Here is a 22,169-nt window from a genome sequence, read left to right as displayed (position 1 = left end):
GTCAGCACAGGGGCACTCACAGCACCCACAGCTGGATCCTGAGTGCTGGCTGCCTCTCACCCTCAGGTGTGGTTGCACACACCTTGCTGGTGACCATTGGAGATGAGACCTGTGGAGACACAAGCATAACCTCTTCCCCAGGTTATTAAAAGATATGGTCCTTCTCAGTTACCCCTTTCTAGGTTTTTGTTAACACTTGAGCTTTGCTCTGGACTTCTTGTTGATCTGGTATCTGTGATGAAAAAATGACACAATACTGGTGGCACCTGTAACACAGGGGAGATGTTTAAAAGGTTTGAAGAGATGGAGTCTTTCTGGTATTCAGGGCAAGTTGCAGTGATGTTTTTAGCTGGATGCCTTGATAAAGAAAACTGTTTTTTTGTTGCTCTGGCATTCTGGTGGAAAAAATGCATGCGTTTTACAGCAGAGCAAATGGTTGACCTGGAGCCAAGATCTCTCCCCCCTTTTGTTTTTGCAAAAGCACTTTCAAGATCTGGCGTGCTCTTTCTATGATGGTTTGTCCTGTGGGGGAATGCAGTATACTTGCGATGCTTGTTAGCTATATGGTGAAGATCTTGTTTTGCCTTTTCTGTAAGTACTTTGGGTGATGTCAGTGAAGGATCTTTTCACAAAATATCAAATAAGCTATGCAGATCATCATGAGTGAGGCCCACAACGGCTGTATCTAATTTATGGTTCTTAACAGTGTCTGTAAATCTTTTAAAGTCTTAATAACAGTTTTAAGTTGTTGCAGGACAGTACACACAGGTGATTCGGTTCACAAGGTTAGTGTCAGGGTGGGTTTCAGGGTGGGTTGTGCTACAGCGGTGATTAAGACAAATTTGAGTTCCTCATTGAGTCATACAGTTATGACCCCAAAATGTAATAGGGGTTTTCCAATATAAATGGATGAATATTTGCTACCCAATTTTCTGGGCGTCTTACATTAATGAGATCCTTGCTTTAAATTGTTACAGCATGACCACCAACCCTGAAAAGCATTTGAGTTACCAGAGCTAACAGCCAATCTGCTCACAGATATTATGGTTACATCTGCACCAGTATCTAAAATGCCTGTCAGCGCGACAGATTTTTTAGCTTTAACGAGAGTACATTTTACCAGAAGTTAACCTTGTGTCACGTTTAAGTCCAAAAATATTTAAGAGATACCTGCTGATCTAAATCCTGAGTAACTGCAGCTTCTTGGTATACTATTAGGAGGACCTGCAGTAAAATAAGCAAGATAAATAATTTTTTGATCCTTTTGTTACTGAACACAGGGGTACAGACCATAATTTTTATTTTTCTCTTCATAATCAGCATCTACAAGCCCTGGTAAAACAAACAACCCCTGTAAGGTTGCAGATGATTTTTTAACAATATTTTCATTAGGCAGATGGTACAGAGGTGCACTCTCCCCGCAGAGTATGCACCTAAATTCAAGACAAGAATCAACACAGAATTACTGCCTCCTGCTAGAGGAGGTATTGTACATGTAACACTGAGAACACTGAGCCCAAACAAACCGAAGCACCGAAGACCCAGCGGGCGGGCACTAGGACCCTGCAGTTCCTGGCCGGCCGCTTCCCTGGCCGGAGAACTCCGCAGCTGCAGCGGCCGCGTCTCTCACACATACAATCACACAACCACACAAAGGAGCTCCTGACACTTATTACTCACAACATAAAATGACAAATATTACAAATACGAGGACTCCATTAAGAACATATAAAGCCTGTGCTGTATAACCCTGCCGCTTTTGGCGGGGGGGGGGTGCCGAGAGCGCAGTGCCGGGCTCAGCCGCAGGCGGCCGCTTCGCGGCGGGGGGGTCGGGGAAGCCCCGGGCCGCCGCCGCCAGCTCCGAACGCTGACCACAGAGATGTACACGCTCGATTTTCCAGATAGAGTACTGTGCCGGCGTGAATGCCGTTTTTTTTCTTAAAAATGCTAGCCAATTTTTATGGGGCCAATCGATATCCCTGAGCCATCGCCTCCAGTACAGCTGTCGTAATCTAAGATTTTGCAGCCCGTTATAATTAATACTTTTCTCTAAATCTTTAATAACAGAAAAACGCCGTTCTTCCCAACGTGACTGATGACTCGGCTCATAGCTTACAGGAGTTAAGAATTTTTCTTGCCATGTCTATATTCCCTTGCACCAAGGTTTTTTCTCACCTCACTTTTACGTTTTTTTCGCCTCACTTTTACCTACAGATCATCCTCCGTTAAGGGAGGACACAGACCAGACAGTTCAGATTCTTTTTCAGGATTTACAGCATTAGGGTCTAAAAGATTATCACACCATTCTGATTCTTCAGACAATAAATTTGGCTCTTTAAAGTGTCCCTTAGCCTTGCCCAGACCAATCAGCACGGCTAAGTTTTATATCGGACTTTCCACCACTTTTCTAAAAAACTAAAAGTCTTAGGGCTACCTCTCATTCCATGTTCCTGCCCGGGCAGACTTCTTCTATTCCTTAATTTCCTTTCCTGTATCGTAGCTTGACGACCTTCAGTAACATCCGATCAGTAGCTAACGACCAGTGCTGGCTTTTCCTAGGTTTCCCCAAATTCAGCCTTAATTTTATAATTCCTTGTGGCCTTTCCTGGTTATACCGCTGCGGCCTTTTCCTTTGTAGCCCCTTCGGTTCGCAATATCTCCTGAAGCAATAATTCCTGGCTTAGAAGATGGCACACATCTACTGTCCCCGGCAGCGACCTTATCGCCTTCCTGCTCCGAAATCTGTCCCACCGCTTCCCAGGTTCCGTTCGGTGGAAAAGCAGGGTTCAGGTAACCCTGTTCGGTGCGCCACTTGTGGTGGGCGGAGGAAGCAAGCAGCCGATTCCATGTGAATGATAGAGCAAGCTTCGATTTTATTGAAAGAAATCACACCTTATATAAGCACTCTACAATACACTAATGTACAGGTTTAAGCCCTGCCGGGATCGGAGAGCACGTTGCCGTTGCCCCTCCCCCACCCGTGGCTGGTCGGGCTGGAAGTTAGGCACAGACCCGGGCTAAAGTAACAAGGAATTTAATACAACAGAGTGATAGAAGAATCTGAATAACAACAGTAACAATGATAACAACAATAAACAGCAATAACAGTGAACAAGACAAAAGATATACAGAGAAATACCGCTAAATGGTCAAGGAGCAAGCCCGCCGCGTGTAAGCAACCCCCAAAACCAGAAGCGAAAGTAAAAAGGCTCTGCCCCTGGACCTGACGTCAGCATGGTATGAATAACCCGGCTGGAGATCCCTTCCCCCTCTCTCTCTGCTGGGGAAAAACTTGACTGTATCCTAGCTGAACCAGGACGACTACTCAACAAACCTATTGGATACATTTAAAAGGTTACATTATAGTATCTCAGCTATTGAGTACATCTAAAAGGTTACATTATAATATCCCAACCCCTTATGGCATTTCAGGTATACCACAACACCTTCCTTCTTCTGGCCTGCCTTTTTTCCCAAGGTTGTTTTTACCATCACACTCAAGGCCATTGTGTACCTCAGTTTCTCTCTTTGTTAACATAACAGTCCTTTGTTAGCATAACTGTACCCTGGGTTTTTTCCTTTGTTTACCTCAGATGGCTGCAATCAGCTCCTGCAGAGACCTATGGCCTTGCTCTGCAAGCTGTTCTCCAACAGTAGCCCTTGTCAAGGCTGCTGTTAATTCGGCAGGCCTCTGTATCGCGCCGGAAAAAAATTCAAAAAATACCACCATTTAAGTACTTGGGTTGGTGCATCAGGGCTCAAACTATAGTTCCTCAACCCTTACAGATACAGACAGACATTAGAAACCTGCATGATGTACAGAAACTGTTGGGAACCATTAATCGGGTTTGACCGCTGTTGGGAATTTCTAATGCAGACTTAGGTCCTTTATTTGAACTGCTCAAAGGAGATACTGACTTGTGCTCTCCCTGCAGTCTTGGCTCTGATGCTGTTGACTCTTTGCAAAAGGTTGTCACAGTGATCATCAACAGGCAAGTTCACCGGTGGGTCCCTGAATTACTATTTTATCTCATTATTTTAAAGCCCGCTTGACAACCTCATGCACTGATTTTTCAGTGGGACCCTCAGAAACCAGACCCACTGTTAATTATTGATTTGATCTTCTTGCCAAATCAATCTACAAAAACTATTTTGACACAGCATGAGATGTTTGCTTCTCTGATAATTAAATCCAGACAACGCTTACTAACATTATCAGGGGTAGACTTTGCTTGTATCTGCCTACCTGTGACAAATACGTATTTACAATGGCTTTATCAGCAATCAGATGCTTTTAGTATGGCATTGGCAGACTATATGGGTCAACTTACATCCCACCCACCTCCACATAAGCTGCTTAACACCAATGTTCGCTTGATATCCAGGCCAAAGAAAAGTGATCAACTGTTACAAGCCCTTACTGTATTTACAGACAGGTCTGGAAAATCACATAAATCAGTCATCTTGTGGTGGGACGACCAGCATGGATGATGGGACTCAGACATAGAGACCATTCCTGGCTCTCCCCAGATAGTGGAACTGACTGCAGTTGTTCGAGTTTTTCGGAGGTGGTCCACACCACTTATTACTGACTCAGCTTATGTTGCAGGAATTGTTGAGCGAGCTGAAGCATCTGTATTACGTAATATCTCACATTCTGATTTATTTGTTTTCTTGAAAGAGCTTATTTTTCTCATGGATTCTCTTCCTCATCCCTATTTTGTTATGCGTGTCAGATCGCATACTTCTTTACCTGGTTTTATTGCAGAAGGGAACCAGCGAGCAGATATGCTAACGCTACCAGTACAAGTATTGCCAGATCGCATAGTACAAGCTAAAATCGGCCATTTCATTTTTTCACCAGAATGCTGGAGGTCTCAAACGACAGTTTGAACTTACCTCCCAGCAAGAATCTAAATATTATCGCCGTGTCTTGACTGCCAGAGGCATTCTTTCCCATCAATAGCGGGAGGAATTAATCCTAGAGGTCTACAGAGCTTACAACTATGGCAAACAGACTCTACGCATTATCCAGAATTTGATAAACTGAAATATATCCATTCTTCTATTGACACCTTTTCAGGCGCTTTGTTTTCTTCTTGTCACACAGGAGAGAAGGCACGTGATGTCCGCAAACACTTAATGCGTGCCTTTGCCATTTTGGGCATACCCTCTCAAATAAAAACAGATAATGGCCCTGCATATGTTTCAACCGCAACAAAAGCCTTTCTCGACTCTTGGGGTGTGACTCACATTACTGGCATCTCTCATTCCCCTACAGGTCAATCTCTAATTGAACACTCTTACCAGTCTTTGAAGCGCTTACTACAACAACAAAAGGGGAGAGCAGGGATTGCCACCCCCGAGGAAGGACTACAGAAAGCTTTGTATGTTTTTAACTTCTTGAATTGTTCTTTGCTAGATAATAATCCTCTGATAGTTCGACATTTCAACACGAATACTTCATTCAAGACATGAGTTAAAGCTCCAGTGTTAGTTCGTGACCCAGAAACAGGTAAAATAATGGGACCATATCCCCTTCTCACGTGAGGAAGAGGTTATGCTTGTGTCTCCACAGAAAAGGGCCCCAGGTGGATTCCAGCAAAGAATGTGCGTCTTTTCCATGAATCCCTACCTCAAGCACCTGACAAGCCCAGCGAGGACTCTGCTCAATCCTCAGATCATCCTCCTGAACAACAACTCCCTGACCTTCTTGAGGCTACAGAGGACACCCACAAAACTTCATAAACTGAGGATTGTTACATGAGCCAAAGCGAAGAAGTACTTGTGGTAGACGTTGTCTGTGCTGGATGTGGGTATTGTGAACCCTGGGTCTTGTGTGTATGTTATAGTTGTCCTGGGAGGGGACCAAAGAAAAATGCAGGAAGCAATTTGCGTGGAAGAAAAAAAGGGTTAAAAAGAAGTCTTTAAAATAGTATCTACTTTTGTAACACTAATGACAATAGTGCGAGGCCATTCATTTCTCTCTGCACTCTCTAAGGTCAATGTATGGGTCACGCTAGCAAATATAACTGGACAAGACACTTTGTGCCTTGCCACCTCCTCACCTAATAACCCCTTCTCTACATGCCTTGTAGGCCTGCCACTAGATAAGTGGCCAATACCTGAAAGTATAATCCACGTTTTTCCAGCGCTCTCACAAAATTTGACAAATGAGTGGGATGTATAGGTCTCCTTTCTCCCATGAGCTACTCTGGAACCAAAAGAAATTGAGTTCCTTGGATCAGTAAAAATGGATTTTTGTGTTAAGTTTAACTATACAGGAAAAAATCAATCTAAGGCATGGGATGTTTCTCCTACCCATCACATTTTTAAAAACGCCAGCGCTTGGTGTAATTACACAGCAAGAAACCTGTCTAGCAATACTCCACTTTTGTTACCGTCAGGAATATTTTTTATTTGTGGAGATAGAGCATGGCCCATTATCCCTTCTCATATAAAGGGAGGCCCATGTAGCTTGGGTCGCCTTTCTGTTTTGACTCCTAATACATCTAGGATTTTACATCATCGCTTAGCCCACAGAGCGAAGCTCAGCATCCATGCATATACCCCTGATTGTGACGACAATGCAGAATTTTGGTCCTTGAGTCAACACTTTGTTGCTTCTTTTTTGTTACCAGGAGCCGCCACTGGAAAATCATTAGCAACATTAGATAAGCTTGGCTGCTGGCTTGCTCAAGCAACGAATGCCACTAGCAATGCTTTGTCTGGCCTCTTGTTAGATGTAGATAGTGTTTGCCATGCCACATTACAAAATAGAGCTGCTATAGATTTTTTGCTTTTAGCACAAGGCCATAGCTGTGAAGATTTTGAGGGCATGTGGTGTATGGATCTCTCTGATCATTTGGAATAGATTCATGCCAGTATTCAACAACTTAAAAAAGGGGTCTCTAAACTCCGACAAGATGATAGTTGGGATTGGTCAGACAGATTCTTTGGAGGGTGGGGGCTATCAGGATGGCTAAGAAGCTTAGTAAAGACTATTGTTTATGCTTTAGCTGTTTTTATTCTCTTATTACTTTTTTTACCTTGTTTGTTACAACGTTTGCAATGACTGATGGAACGCTCCATGAAAAAGATTCTTTTTGTGCAACAGGAAGGGGGAGATGTGGGACTGGACTTGAAAGAATCAGACAGGATGGCAAGCACTGCTTCACTGTTGCTGTTAGAAGGGGACGTGCTGGAACTTGTAGGCCATAAACCTTGGGAAGCCTGATAAGGGCAACAGAGAAGTGCTGATGTGGGGGAGAGTTACTGCCCCCCTGAGTCATGCGGTGCAGGAGGGAAAGAAACTTAGAGTCTCTGCAAAACAACTTAGTTGTAAGCAGTCCCGTTGCTAGAGTTTAATTAGCTACAAGTCAACGAGCACTGATAAGAATGTTGAAGCATAGCAACCAATCAATGTAAAACACGCATCTTCTGATTTCTTCTGATTTTTTATATAAATGAGTGCTTTCTGCAATAAACTGACTGACTCTCTGCTTGCATCAAGCTGCGTCCCATCTCTCAATCGCAGCAAAATTTTGCTTTTGGATGTTCAAACATAGTATCCTAGAAGTATCCAGGTATTTGGACTGCAATACAGTAAGTGAATTTTAATTTCTCCGCCACTGTAGACTAAAATTGAATTTTTCAGCCACTGTGGCATATAATCCAAACAGAGAGCATGTGCATAGGTACAGTGGAGAGACTTCCCCAGGCTTTGATATTCTATTATTTCTTAAGGAAGAAGTTGTATTCGGATATCGCCATTCCATCCACCTTTCCTTCAATTCTTAGAATCATCAAGTGTCAATAAAAACACTGAAATATTTTACTGAAATGTTGCTATTTTCTGTCCAGGAAATAAACACTTTTTATGAATTAGCACAGGCCCATGGAGAGAGTCTACCAAGAATATCTTTAAGGGGTTACCAGGCAAAAAAATGAACCCTTGACAGAAGAATGTGATGGGTTCAGGTTCTGCATCAAAACCCCACACCTTCTTTGGATCAATTCAACTTTCTGCAAAGTGCTTATTATTACTGGATATCTACCTTTTCTCCTATTCTAAAGAAGAATGGAGTAGGTTATACCAAGCGATTATTGACTGTGTTTTAATGCCCTCTTTCAAAGATGACACCAAGCACAGTGTCCTAATGTTCAATAAATCATGAATCTCTGTATTCTTCTGTTTAAAGATCATAGGCTCCTGTTGTTGTCCTGTATGCGTAATGATATTTATTTTCTTGAATTACTAGGAAATTAAAAATGCCCTGTAGTAAATGTTGATGCAGTATTTTCATTACCACCATGCATAAACGAACAGCAGCCGATTTCTTCACTGTGAATTGTGGCTTCCACAATGGTGAGGATCTTGATTTGGTTGTAGAGCAGTCTTACTCTTCTGACAAAGTTCTGGATATAGACTGTGGCTCATGGTGAGATATACATGACAAAATGTTCAGAAGAGTCTGTATTACACATTTGAAAGACATCTCAAACTATTTTTATTTTTCTATACAACAGAACATGCCTCATTATCAGGAAATTGAATCATTTTTAAGTCACAGAAACACCATTCAAATACAGATGAAAACTACTTCTCTGTCTTCCAGCCTTTGTCCACTATGTCTCTTGAGAGGATGGAAACCCTGCTGCTTAGCGTGCAGAAGCTCCAATGGACTGGAACTTTTATTTTTTCTTTTTCTCTCATGTGGAGCAAGAGCAGTTTCTGACACAACATTAGACCTAATGACTGCTGTTGGAGTTGACTGAGTGGCACAAGGATGTCAAGGATAAGAATGACCAATTCCCACTTTGTCAACAGTATAGTTCTAGTAGTAATAAGTATGGCCTAGAAAAAATAATTTTCCAGATCACAGATTCCCAAAGTTGATTGAAGGTGACCTACAGTGGGTTTTTTTCTAAAAATAATATTAGAGATCCTTCCAGAATGCAGGGTTAGGATGTGAATGGGACCTTCTTGCCCACAAGCAGTTATTGCCCTTTGGAAACTCCAGATATGGCACAGTCAGATAAAGTTTTGGTGCAGAAGTGAGAAAAGTCAAGGGTGTTTGTGAAACTTCTAATGTACTAAGAATCTTTTTTCTTTTCCTTCATGTGGCAAAAGAAGTACATGAAGTTCCCCAACTTCATTGATACCTGTTAGACTAATTCCTATTATTGTGCAACAGCTGAAGCTATGAGGGCCGCTTTAGACCAATCTCTAGGTATTCTGAACTGAAATTAATGTCTCTCTGCCTGCTTAAAAACCTACCAAACCAATGCTGAAGTTGTAACAATTAAAAAAAAAAAATAAAAAAAAAAAATTATAAAAACCAAAGAGAAAATTCTAGGAACATATAAAGAATTGTTTTTCCTTTCACTTTCTATTATGCTAACATTAAATGTTAATTTGGTCTTCTGCTAAAAGAAAGCTACTTCCATTAGTCCTTTAATTCTTAAAGCTCCTCTTGTTGTTTAATACCACGGTGATGAATCTTTTAACTGATTACTTACACAACACAAGACAATGGTTTACCTACAACATAGTGGCTTCAAACTGACGGTGGAACAAGGCAAAACTGGCAAGAGACCTTCCATTCAATTTTGGGCATTTGGAATTCATGAATAAACCCCAGAAATTGAGGGGAAAGGGTATCACAGCAGCCTAAATCCTGGAACTTTGTTCTTTTGTGAAGATTTTAACCCTTGCACATATAAGGAGATTATCAGGTGAATTCTTCAACGTGTACTGAAGTAGAGAGAGTGGGGGAAGATAAACAGGTGAGTTTATGAGTTTTCTTCTTCTTTTTACTGAGTGAAAGTGTAATTCAGAAAAGTGTCAAACATGACATATGCAAAACATTGCTTTCTAAGGCTCCACAAATTTGAAAGCATTTAGGAATATATACAGGAACAAGGGCCAGGGCAGGACCTTCAAAGTGATTGGTAATTTTTGCTGCAGTTGGGAGTCATTTTGAAATTCAATTTAGAGCTGACATGCTCACATTTATATCTTCAACACTGGTCCACACCACTGAAATATAAAAAGGTCAACTTTATATTTGTAACTTATAAATCAGAATTTCAGCCCGATGTAAAAGTATTTTTGTTCTGATTTTCTAAAAACAACAACAAAAACCCCAGAAACAAAACTACAAACTGTGACCTCTACACTGATGATCTGTAAAGGTAAAAAGCTAAGAAGAAAATTGTAACAATTTAAATGTAGATAACCTAAAAGAACAAGGAACAGAATTAAGAAAAAACAGTAAGAAGTGCTTCCGGAATTTTCACATATACTTAATCCCATACTTGCTATTATTGGCCTATTGCTTTATAAATTATTAACAATTGACTAGAGATAAAGTCAAGGATTTCCTGTTATTAACAAAGGCAAACAAACCAAACCCAACTGATAAGATTATTTCCATTCTTGGAAATAATTAGTACTCATAAATGAATATGTGAAAGATAAATAAGTTGTGCTGCACGTATAGCAATTCAGTCATTTTCAAAGTATTCATGATAGAATGAATAGTAACAGCTCTGTAATAGTTCAGTGGGAAGATAACTGAGGCAAGGAAGGGCTAATGAAATTGGGACTTTCAGTGGTTTTTTTGTAAAAGGTATGTAACATGAAATAAAGATATAGAAATGATATAAAGATATAGACTGTTACAAATTACCAAAACCGAAGTAAAATAAATAAATAAATAAATATATATATATATATAATTTTTTTAAGCCTGTATCTTATATGTGTTTGTAAATCAATGAATGAGACTTTCCATTGACTTGACTACATAGTGAAATAAAGTAGCAATGGAGGGAGGAGATGACATTTAGCAGGTACTAAGGCACTTCAAAGCACATAGCCAGAGAAAAAGCATAGACCATGAGTGACGTGGCAGGAAAATGAAAACTCATGTTGCCTACACTTGTTATTATGAGCTCATACACATTTACTTCAATAACCTTCACCGGATTTAAATACTCCAGCCCTCAGTTGTGGCTTCACAAAGTGTTGATTCACATTTACTGGTGGCTCAAATTGAGGTGGCTAAACTGATCACCATTGCAGTTGTCTGCCTGACTTTTCTCCCAACAGTTGCTACCCTCTCCCTGTTCCCAGCAGGAACAGCTAATAATATGTAGAGCAGCTTCTGATCTCCAGGAGTAACAGTCTATTATTTTAAAATAAACTGAAGTAACTGCAGAAATTTCATGACACAGAGAGAAACCGATCTTTCTTCTTTAATGGCATTTCAGCAGAGAGATAAAATAACTTTAGCGATGTAGAACTGCTGCTTGGAACATGTGTTCTTCTCTACATGAAAGAAATACATGCAGGAACAACATTTTTGAAAGTTAAGGTGCGTTTGGCAATTTAAAAAAGAAGTTTGCAGTCAGAGCAGATAGTTTAGAAAGAAGAGACACACGCACTCAGGCAAAGAAAAAATGTGGTGAAGGATTATATAAAAGGCAGGAATGGCAGTTTCACCTCAAGCTGAGCAAATGAGAAAAGGAAATAATCTCCTTATAGGTATAGGATATTGAAGAAAAACTTCAGGAGGAGGGTGCCACATAGACTCTGACATGCAGTTTGGCTTTCACAATGAGACAGGAGAGGGATAGACTGTAATGTCTGCTACATCTGAATGACTTAAATCCTTGTCACCTCATGGGCACCCAAGCAGGCCACAGTACATGACAAACCTGCACAAGACTGCAAGGTGAACCTGCAAGTCACTTCCCTTCAGATACCCAGGTCTGTCCAATTTCTGAAGTTATCTATTAAGACCCCTTGGCATAAGCAAAGAGGCACTCAAACTGTCGCCAGAGGTGGCACTGCACTTCAGAGCTATCAAACGTTCCCATCTCCAGTTTAGGACCTGCCAGTACTTGTTCCTAAGAAAATGAGCTCTGGGTTATATTTAGATATGTTTTTAATAATGAGAGGTAGCTTGGTAGTTGTTCTTCAAGCAATTTTGTTAGGAGGGGTTATCATGAGAGCTAGCCACACAAATAGGACTAAGGGGTTGCTCTGCCTGCAGTAGGTGAGTCCCGTGGTCAGTCATTCTTAGCTGGAGGACTCTTCAGAGAGACATGGATTTGATGGATGGACCACTTGGTAGATAAGGAATCGGATGGGTGGTTGCACTCAAAGAGTCGTGGTCAATGACTCGATGTGCGAGTGAAAAGCAGTGACAAGTGGTGTTACTTGGGGGTCAGTATAAGGACCAATGATGTTTAACATCTTTGTTGGCAACATACACAGCGGGGTTGAGTGCACCCTCAGTAAGTTTGCTGACGACACCAAGCTGTGTGGTGCGACGCTGGAGGGAAGGGATGCGCCATCCAGAGGGACCTGGTCTGACTTGAGAGGTGGGACCGTGCAAACCTCATGAAGTTCAACAAGGCCAAGTGCAAGGTCCTGCGCATGGGTTGGGGCAATCTGAAGCACAAATACAGGCTGGGTGATGAGTGGATTGAGAGCAGCCCTGCGGAGAAGGGCTTGGGGGTATTGGTGTATGGAAAACTGATTATGAGCCAGCAATGTGCACTCACAGCCCAGAAAACCAACTGTATCCTGGGCTGCATCAAGGGACATGTGGCCAGCAGGTCGAGGGAGGGGATTCTCCCCCTCTGCTCCACTCTTGTGAGACCCCGCCTGCAGTACTGCATTCAGATCTGGAGCCCCCAGTATAAGAAGGACATGGACCTGCTCAAGCAGATCTAGAGGATGGCCACGAAAATGATCAGGGGGCTGGAGCACCTTCCCTATGAGTTCAAGCTGAGAGAGCTGGGGTTCTTCAGCCTGAAGAAGCGAAGGCTGCAGGGAGACCTTATAGCAGCCTTCCAGTACTCAGGGGGCCTACAAGAAAGATGGGGAGGGACTCTTTTATCAGGGAGTCCCTGACAGAGATGAGAGGTAAGGGTTTTAAACTGAAAGTGGGTACATTTAGGTTAGATATAAGGAATAAATTATTTACTGTGAGGATTGTGAAACACTGGAACAGGTTGCCCAGAGAAGTGGTGGATGACCCCCTCCCTGGAAGTGTTCAGGGCCAGGTTGGACGGGGCTTTGAGCAACCTGATCTACTGAAAGATGTCCCTGCCCATGGCAGGGGGGTTGGAACTAGATGATCTTTAAGGTTCCTTCTAACCCAAACCATTCTGTGAATCTGTGATTCTTAGTATGGCTGGTAAGCCTGTGCACTACAGCCCCTTTCCTTCCTTCAGGAGACAATTTCCAGAGAGATTTAGGTGAGAACCCTTACATTATGTGCTGCACTCCCTCATACACGTTCCAAAGGAAGGAGGTGTAAATACTTCCTGCAACCATGATTACACTCCTATTACAGTGTTACACCCATGCCTTACTTGCCCTCAGTGACTTCAATCTTCAAATGTTACAAATGTAATAACTCACGTGATCAAACCAGCCAGCACAGTTTAGCAGCTTTTAACCCTCAGCTAAACAATTTTAAAGTGGTACCTACCAAACTACAAACTCGTTGCAGCTCAGCAAACAAGTCTCTGCCTACATAAGACTAATGTTGCTGCTGTTGTTACGACTCCTAAGTGTACAGAGGCCACACAAGGCCTTTTAAATCCGGTGTATAGCTGAGCATCTGTAGTGGGCAGGACAAATAGGGTAGGGCAGCGGATGACTGTCCCTGTAGACTCAGCTTCCTGGAATGTTGCACGCTCCTCCCTGTACTCTTGGTTAAGGGTTGGGGCACCTCCTGTGGCCTCCCTTCATCACTGACATGGCATGTCATCTGGGAATTGAAAAACCTATAGTCCAAACCCTGGATACGTCTGTAGGTAGGAGGCACTGTGAAAGATGCCCTTCTTGGGAAAGTGAAAAAAAAACAGCAAAAATGCAGGGGGCCGAGACTCTTCCCAGAACAGCTAATGAGGAAAAAAAGATGCACTCTCTACTCCATGGGAGGTTAACACATTTTTACTTTTCTTACACACAGGCAAAGGAAAGGTCCTCACTGTCAGTCAGATAAAAAAGAACAGAATTATTTATGTCTTTAAGTACTTTGGTCTTCTTAAACTAACCTAAAGCAATTGACAAACTCTCTTCTGGACCACCCTGGCATGCTTTGACCGTATGCATCAACCAGCAATTGAGGTGCTCAGGTCCTGAGACAAATTGTCCATGAGAGGAAAGAAACATCAGCAGAAGCTCCATCAGCCAAAGAAATCATCTTCTCCTGAACGGATAGTGCTTCTATTTCACCTACATTTAATAGTGAATTCCGCCGAGGAATTGGGCCACCACAGTGTCCTTTCAGAGCAGCCTCTCCAACAGCACTGAAGCCTGGCTGCTCAGACCAGTGAGCAGCTCACACGGTGATGCTGTGGACAAGTCACTCTTCCTCCCCACAACACGCCAGCAGTTCTGCGTGCTTTCTGCTTCCCGCCCTTTCCTATTTGTGTGCCAGTGCTCCCTGTGACTGCTGGTAAGATGGACGGAGCAATGTGACCAATGTACACGTCCCCATCCACTCCAGCCAGAACTCTCTTTGGTACCTATGAACGGACAAATTGTTCTGGAGCATGCAGTGAATATGCAGCTGGTCTGCAACCTACCACCTCCCTGGCTGGTGACACTCCAGGCACAGATGTGACAGGCTTCCATGTCATTTGGGTTGTCAGGCAAGCCATTTTTTTGCCCCACAGGCAAAATGATGATGGTGGCACCCAGACACAGTGTAGACTGGAATTCTGCTATCACTGAGAGCCAAAGCACTGTGTCACACACCATGTGAAGGTGCTCTCGTTAAGTGATGCTGCCTTGCTGGTTTTCTTCAGCGGAGGGGTGTGGGGGTGAAGCAGGTATTGGCTCCAGATAAGGTTATTTGTGCCATCTTTCTAGAGCAGGAGTATCACAAGGTAGCACTTGGGTGCCAGCAATATAGGCTGGCTGTCTTCCTATAGAAGGGAGCAAAAAAGGTTTTGAAGACTTGTTCAGTGTGTAAGTGTGCTGGGCTGTAGCTTATGTTTTTTACGGCACATGCTTTGTAGCTGTGCAGTCATGGGCTGGTGCCAGAGCAGCACTGTCCTTGGTTAGGATGTCATCCAGCCTGCCAGCGGCGCTGGAAGGGCCAGCTGGTGCCCGGATTTACAATATACAATTGTAAATATACAATTACAAAGTACAACATACAAATGAGGCCAGTCATTCAACACCTCTGCTATCAGACAGTTAGGAAGTCAGAAATCTGGCTTCAAAGTCTTATGAGAGTATGCGTATAGTGTGGGCACACTGAAGAAGAATACATTTCACCTATTTTGCCTGCAGCTTGCCTGCTATGATCTGGTCCCAGTAAGAAGCATTGGCTTCCATAAAAATTCTGTCAAGTCTAAATCTTGGTCTTCCTGACATAGTTTTTTTCTGGCTTGGACACTGAAAATGCGATCAAGTTTTGGCTGATTCATGCATGAAATGAGGAGTAGAATAACAAGTTTAACTTCTGTGTGCCGTTTGAGATTAGTAGTTTGTACCATCTTAACATCTAATTGCACAGTTAACAAGAGACTAGCCCACAAGGCCAGCAGTTGATGAAAAGGAAAGGTTCTTACACTTGAAAAGTGTTTGGGTTTAGGTTTTTCTTTTTTTCATGTTACAACACATGCTTATTCTCCTAACATGGTGAATGGTCTTAGTTCTGGGGGTTTTGTCACCTCCTTCTCCCTAGCGTAGCGGGGTCAACAGGTTATGGTCTCTTCAGTGTTGAAGGAGACACTCACCCTGTTGAGCTAGTATCAGGGACACATGAGCCATAAGTCTGGACAGAGGAAGAATAAAGAGCATAGTAGTAGAACTTGTTCCTGCAGTTAGGAATATCAGCGTGGATCCAGAGTGGGGAGAAATGAATGTGCTGCCCTTAGAATTGCATTCCAGACCAAGACTTATGATCATAACACTGGAAGAACTGAATAACTCACGGGAAACTTCCTCCTGGACCAATATACCATCTGTGAGAGAGGCCAGTGGGAAAAAAAAAAAAAAAAAAAGCAAAAAAAAAAGCATAAAATCAACAGCTGGTATCTCATCAAAATGATCTCTTAGGTCCTGGTGATTCATAGGCCAGAGCCTTACCAGATCAGAGGGGATGACTTTGAATTGGAGAACCCTGAATGGATTTTTCTTCTGTGTGTTTATTGATTGCTTTCTCTGGACATAATATCGCTCATTTTTCGTGCTTTAGTATGTGCTCTAAGTATGACTACTTATAAAAGGTTGAGGACTAGGTACGGTGGGAGTGGTAGACAGGAAAATGGGTGATGGACATATATACTACATGGAGCCTATCCCTTTTACAGAGGAGAATCTCATTTACATACAGTTAAGTGTCTGCATTGACTGTGTGCGTGTTAGAAAATGGTGCTGGAAAACATGCTTTCTATGGTGTAGATGAAGTGGGGCAAAGTAGCAACCAGCAAAGAGAGTGAACTGAACACGCGCCCTTTCCTGCAGCTGAAGAGAAGTGAACAGAATGTATTTGTAGCAGAGATAATGATAAGTAATTTGAAAGAACAGAGAAAAAGAAATCAGGACTCTTCAGGGCCAGGCAGAGACACTGTTACATAAAATCTGTGAGCTGAAAGATGCTGAGAAAGTATTACCTCACCATTATATTTTTAGATCCCATCACTTACACAGGCCTTCCCTCCTGGAGTCACTGTGACGGAGGCAGAGCCAAGTGCCAATGTCAGCGAGACAAAGGGTTGTCAGAGTTCACAAAGATCTCCCTGATTCCTTCATTTTGAAGGGCTCTCCTCTGTCTCTGTGTGGATAATGATGTGTGTTTAGGCATGATGAGCACAGGCCAATTCTCCATACTGAAATTACGCTAATCTCATAGCCCCAGTGGGCCCCGAGCTACAAAAAGGAGGCTCACAAGGATAGCCAGCAGAAATGAGTTACAGATTTAACAGTCACAGTGACTGATTTTTCAGAGACATGAGGCTGTACCAAAATAGCAAAGAGCAAGGTTGTCGCTGGCAATGTACACCTGTAAAAGGAAAACATATTACATGAAAGAAAGGGTATCTATTAATTCAGAATGATGTTGGGCCTTTGAAAACATGGAGATACACATGCACATAGGTAACGTAGCCATTTTTGTTGTGCATTTGACATACATGACTAATTTTCATCCAGTCAGTAGCAGTGATCTAAACGGAATTATAATACTTTCTGAATATGACCAGGATGTCTCAATGTGAAGAAACACTCCAGACACAGGATAGAAAATAAAGGGTCTTGTCCAGTTCTATGCTGAAAAAGCCCTTTGTGGACTCACCAGTGACACTATAGTCTGAAACAGGCATCTGAGAGCTTCTAGAAAAACATGCATGTTTCTTTGTCATCTGAGGTGAAGGCATGGATGTGATTTTCCTGATGCTTCACAGCATATAAGCCAACTACTAGCATAAGGCCACGGAGGTGGACCTGTCAGTGCTTACATTTAGCAGCCGGTTCTCAGCATCACCACCGAGTCCTTGAGATGTGACCTCCGAACTAATGAAACATGGTCAGCATGACCTTTAAAAACGATCTGCGAGGGCCTCAAGGCCGCAGGCTCCCTGAGCAGTGCTTCGCTCGGCCCCTCAGAGAAGAAAAAAATCTGTGCGCCGCCGGAAGAAAAGATGCCGGGACCCGGCGCTTCACGGGCACCGGGGCTGGGGGAAGGCGAGCGAGGCAGAAACAGACGCGGAGGTGGAGACTGGCGCGGCGACGCCGGCGGGGGCCCCGGGGAGGTGCCCGAGAACGACAGAGGTTCCGCCTCGTCGCGCCTGCGGACGGGCACAGGCCCCACCCCCGGCAGCCGTGCCCGCCCCTGCTTCCAATCAGGTCGGACATCTCGCTATAAAGACCGGGGCGCGGCGAGCTGCCCTTCGCAATTCAAGGCGAATAAAAGAGGAGGCATGTCTGGCAGGGGCAAGGGCGGGAAGGGGCTCGGCAAGGGCGGCGCCAAGCGCCACCGCAAGGTGCTGCGCGACAACATCCAGGGCATCACCAAGCCGGCCATCCGGCGCCTGGCGCGACGCGGCGGCGTGAAACGCATCTCGGGGCTGATCTACGAGGAGACGCGCGGCGTGCTGAAGGTGTTTCTGGAGAACGTGATCCGCGACGCCGTCACCTACACCGAGCACGCCAAGAGGAAGACGGTCACGGCCATGGACGTGGTCTACGCTCTCAAGCGCCAGGGACGCACCCTCTACGGCTTCGGGGGTTAAAGCGCTTCCCTCCCAGATCCTCTCGAGAACCCAAAGGCTCTTTTAAGAGCCACTCACTTTTTCCTTGGAGAGAGCTGTGTCGTGTTATGCGCTTTGTTTTAGATCTTACCTTGCTCTGTCTTGATGTCTTCTCCCCCTCTCATTCCCACCCAACCCCGTTTTCCTTGCCAAGCTGCAGCCGAACTGGCTACTTGAGTTCGGCTCTGGGTTCCTCTAGTGCCCTACACAACTGCATTATTCCCCTTCCCAGTGTTTCTGCCTCTTTTCTCCTCCCCACCAGCCGCTTTCGGGAGAGCTGCTTGGGGCGCACCGCCCTACGAAGCGAGCAGTGTGTCGGAGCGTGTTCTTGCCGAGGCGCTTACCGATGCCAGGAAGTCCTAGGAACTGCCGGGACATGAAGGCCGGCCCGAGTGCCTCTCTCTTCAGCGGCTCGGTTTGAAAAAAATACAGGCCGAGGGAACAGTCCCCCTGCCAACACGAAATAAGGTGGAGAGCGGCTCTGTCTTGCCAAGGTCTCTACTGCAGGGCGGCACATCCTCCGTTTCCTCCTGCTCGCTCATGCCCGAAGGGACAAAGTTGCAGGGTCTCCACCGGGTTCGCTTCAGCCGGCGGGGCGTGGAAGGGGCCTCGTCGCTCTTGCGCGGGGCGGGGGCTGGCAACCTCTGCGGCCGAGGCCCGCCTCCGGCGGGCTCAGCGCTCTCGCCCTTTCGAAAAGCCCGCGCGGGCGGAGATTGGCTCCCGCCGTTCCCGGTCTCCACTCCCCGCCCGCTCGCACCAGCAGAGCCCCGGCCCCTGCCCGTCCGGGAGAGCAGCACGGATCCTCCCGACAGCCACGGCGCCGGTACGGGGCCCATGAGAGAAAACGCAGGCTTCCCGGCCGCAAACGAGTTCTCCGGCACAGCCGAAGTGGCCAGAGGGGAGAGCCTTGGCCTTCCCCCATAGTGAACCAGCCCGCCCCCGAGAAACGCGCGCACCGTTCCCCTGCCGACCGCTGAGCAGCGCCTCACGCTCTTTCTCGAGACTGTGGGTGGCTCTGAAAAGAGCCTTTGGGTTTCGCTTGTGCTCGGGACGCCTCCCCAGGGCCGCTTTACTTGCTCTTGGCTTTGTGGCTCTCGGTCTTCTTAGGCAGCAGCACGGCCTGGATGTTGGGCAGCACCCCGCCCTGCGCGATGGTCACCTTGCCCAGCAGCTTGTTGAGCTCCTCGTCGTTGCGGATGGCCAGCTGCAGGTGGCGGGGGATGATGCGCGTCTTCTTGTTGTCGCGGGCCGCGTTGCCCGCCAGCTCCAGGATCTCGGCCGTCAGGTACTCCAGCACGGCCGCCAGGTACACCGGGGCGCCGGCGCCCACCCGCTCCGCGTAGTTGCCCTTGCGCAGCAGCCGGTGCACGCGGCCCACGGGGAACTGCAGCCCGGCCCGCGACGAGCGCGACTTGGCCTTGGCCCGCGCCTTCCCGCCCTGCTTCCCGCGGCCGGACATCTCGATCGCTCGGCACCAAACTACCGCAGAAAAACAAAACAGATGCCTTACCTTCGCCCCGAGGCCCGCCCTTATATCCCTTCCCCTTGCGCGGCCGGCGGCTCCTGATAGGCCGACGCGCCTATCGAGGAACGCGCACCCAATGGCGGAGCGAATCTCGTTCTGACCAATAGCGAGGGGTGCAGCGCTCAAAGGGCTCCGCCTGCCCTCCCGAGACGCCCAATGACGAGGCGGGAGGGGCGGGCCTCAGCAGACGCCTGCGCCCGGCGGGAATGCCCGGTCCCGCAGTCCGGACAGGCGGGGCCGCGCCGCGCCGGCCCTTTTTCGCGTGTTTTATCTTCTTTAACTGTTGGAAAGCAGCCAGTCGGAAAAGCGCAGACTGGGACGGCGGGGTTAAGGCGGTAGAGAGGGAGAGACAGACAGCGCGGCTGTGTCAGTGAGCGGGGAAAGGCGCGGCACAGCTCCCCCTGTTATTTCACGCTGCGTCTTTGCCCCGCGGGAAGATTTCGCCCGTTCCCAGCACTGGATCACCCCATAGCTTTCCGACCTTCCAAAACTGCGCACGCTTCTTTGTATCGGAAGACCACGACAGCTCACTCCCTTTTGCCTGTCGTCACACACACACACACACCTCCTGCCGCCCCCTGTAAATGCAGAAGGGAAAAACAATTGAACACGGACTCGCTGCACCTCCTTCCTGAGCTTCTGCATCATTCGTCTATCTGAATACTTAAAATATTTTACAGGAATAGCACTACTAAAGCAATTTTAAGTGTCAGCTCTTTTTGTTGTGTATGGAGTGGCTCTTAAAAGAGCCTTTTTGTTACTTAAAAGCTTTCCTACTTGTAATTTTGTAAAGTGGATTATGCACGTTCACCGCGGATGCGGCGGGCCAGCTGGATGTCCTTGGGCATGATGGTGACGCGCTTGGCGTGGATGGCGCAGAGGTTGGTGTCCTCGAAGAGCCCCACCAGGTAGGCCTCGCTCGCCTCCTGCAGCGCCATCACGGCCGAGCTCTGGAAGCGCAGGTCGGTCTTGAAGTCCTGCGCGATCTCGCGCACCAGGCGCTGGAAGGGCAGCTTGCGGATCAGCAGCTCCGTCGACTTCTGGTAGCGTCGGATCTCGCGCAGCGCCACCGTGCCGGGCCGGTAGCGGTGCGGCTTCTTCACGCCGCCCGTGGCCGGCGCGCTCTTGCGGGCCGCCTTGGTGGCCAGCTGCTTGCGGGGCGCCTTCCCGCCCGTCGACTTACGGGCTGTCTGCTTTGTGCGCGCCATCGCTCTAGTTGCAATAACTACTCCAAGCGCAACTCACACAGTGCTGCTACTCCAGGAGTTTATATAGCACAAAGCCCTTCCCTGATAGGCGGATGTGGACATGCTGAATCTGATTGGTGCATTCAAAGTTTAAAAATCCCGCCATTGCCAGCTACCGGCAGCCCTCAGAGTCTTTGTCCTTTCTGTCACTCTCTTTCACCTATAAAATACATTATCACTGATTTTTTTTTCTACTTGCGAGAACCACTCATATATTATAGATTTAAAAGTTTTTTAGACAGCTTGGGAATTAATAATTAAACTTCCTTTTTTAGAAAGTATTTTTTTATCTTTCCACTGTGAAATTTTCCTTCCTTTTCTATGGCCATTCCTGTGCAGTATGAAAAAGGATAAAATTACTCTGGAAGTTACATTAATTTTTCGTTAAATACGTTGTAATATTACGGAAAGATACAAAATGTACAAGACAATAGAAGAAAAAATTAAGAAAGATGGAAGAATAAAATCGTTTGGAAAGAATAGTGAAAACCGGAATGTTATAAAGCATAACTTAAATCAAAGAATGAAAAACGTCTGCCCCTTGTAGGACGTATTAACAAATGAAATGTAAAACCGAAATGAGGACCAGAGCATGAATATAGGAATCAAGAGTTGTAATCCAGTTTAAGATTTTTACCGAAACTAATGTTATTGAAGTATTTAGATATATGAATGATGCAAAAGCTCTAACTGCGTTATTAGATGTAGTGAAGCAGGAGATGCAGCGAGTCCGTGTTCAATTGTTTTTCCCTTCTGCATTTACAGGGGGCGGCAGGAGGTGTGTGTGTGTGTGTGACGACAGGCAAAAGGGAGTGAGCTGTCGTGGTCTTCCGATACAAAGAAGCGTGCGCAGTTTTGGAAGGTCGGAAAGCTATGGGGTGATCCAGTGCTGGGAACGGGCGAAATCTTCCCGCGGGGCAAAGACGCAGCGTGAAATAACAGGGGGAGCTGTGCCGCGCCTTTCCCCGCTCACTGACACAGCCGCGCTGTCTGTCTCTCCCTCTCTACCGCCTTAACCCCGCCGTCCCAGTCTGCGCTTTTCCGACTGGCTGCTTTCCAACAGTTAAAGAAGATAAAACACGCGAAAAAGGGCCGGCGCGGCGCGG

The 22,169-nt window shown here is 45.8% G+C and overlaps 3 protein-coding genes across 3 annotated transcripts; 1 reads left to right on the top strand and 2 right to left on the bottom strand.

Annotated features, from left to right (window-relative positions):
* The first annotated feature begins 17,961 nt into the window (after positions 1–17,961).
* LOC141958586 (histone H4) lies at positions 17,962–18,381 on the top strand. The gene has a single exon (XM_074901424.1). It carries the CDS (start codon positions 17,962–17,964, stop codon positions 18,271–18,273), a length of 312 nt encoding a protein of 103 aa, XP_074757525.1. The 3' UTR covers positions 18,274–18,381.
* A 979-nt stretch (positions 18,382–19,360) lies between these two features.
* On the bottom strand, positions 19,361–19,755 carry LOC141958585 (histone H2A type 2-C). Its single transcript, XM_074901423.1, has one exon. It carries the CDS (start codon positions 19,748–19,750, stop codon positions 19,361–19,363), a length of 390 nt encoding a protein of 129 aa, XP_074757524.1. The 5' UTR covers positions 19,751–19,755.
* An 858-nt stretch (positions 19,756–20,613) lies between these two features.
* Positions 20,614–21,024, bottom strand: LOC141958584 (histone H3). Its single transcript, XM_074901422.1, has one exon. It carries the CDS (start codon positions 21,022–21,024, stop codon positions 20,614–20,616), a length of 411 nt encoding a protein of 136 aa, XP_074757523.1.
* Between the last annotated feature and the right edge of the window lie 1,145 nt (positions 21,025–22,169).

Source organism: Athene noctua, chromosome 3 (genome assembly GCF_965140245.1).
Source record: "Athene noctua chromosome 3, bAthNoc1.hap1.1, whole genome shotgun sequence".
Lineage (NCBI taxonomy): Eukaryota > Metazoa > Chordata > Aves > Strigiformes > Strigidae > Athene > Athene noctua.
Note: the sequence above shows the minus strand (reverse complement) of the source record. Positions and strands in the feature narration are given on the sequence as shown.

Coding starts and splice junctions, on each gene's coding strand:
- LOC141958586 (XM_074901424.1), top strand. CDS start 17,962: ATGTCTGGCAGGGGCAAGGGCGGGAAGGGGCTCGGCAAGGGCGGCGCC.
- LOC141958585 (XM_074901423.1), bottom strand. CDS start 19,750: ATGTCCGGCCGCGGGAAGCAGGGCGGGAAGGCGCGGGCCAAGGCCAAG.
- LOC141958584 (XM_074901422.1), bottom strand. CDS start 21,024: ATGGCGCGCACAAAGCAGACAGCCCGTAAGTCGACGGGCGGGAAGGCG.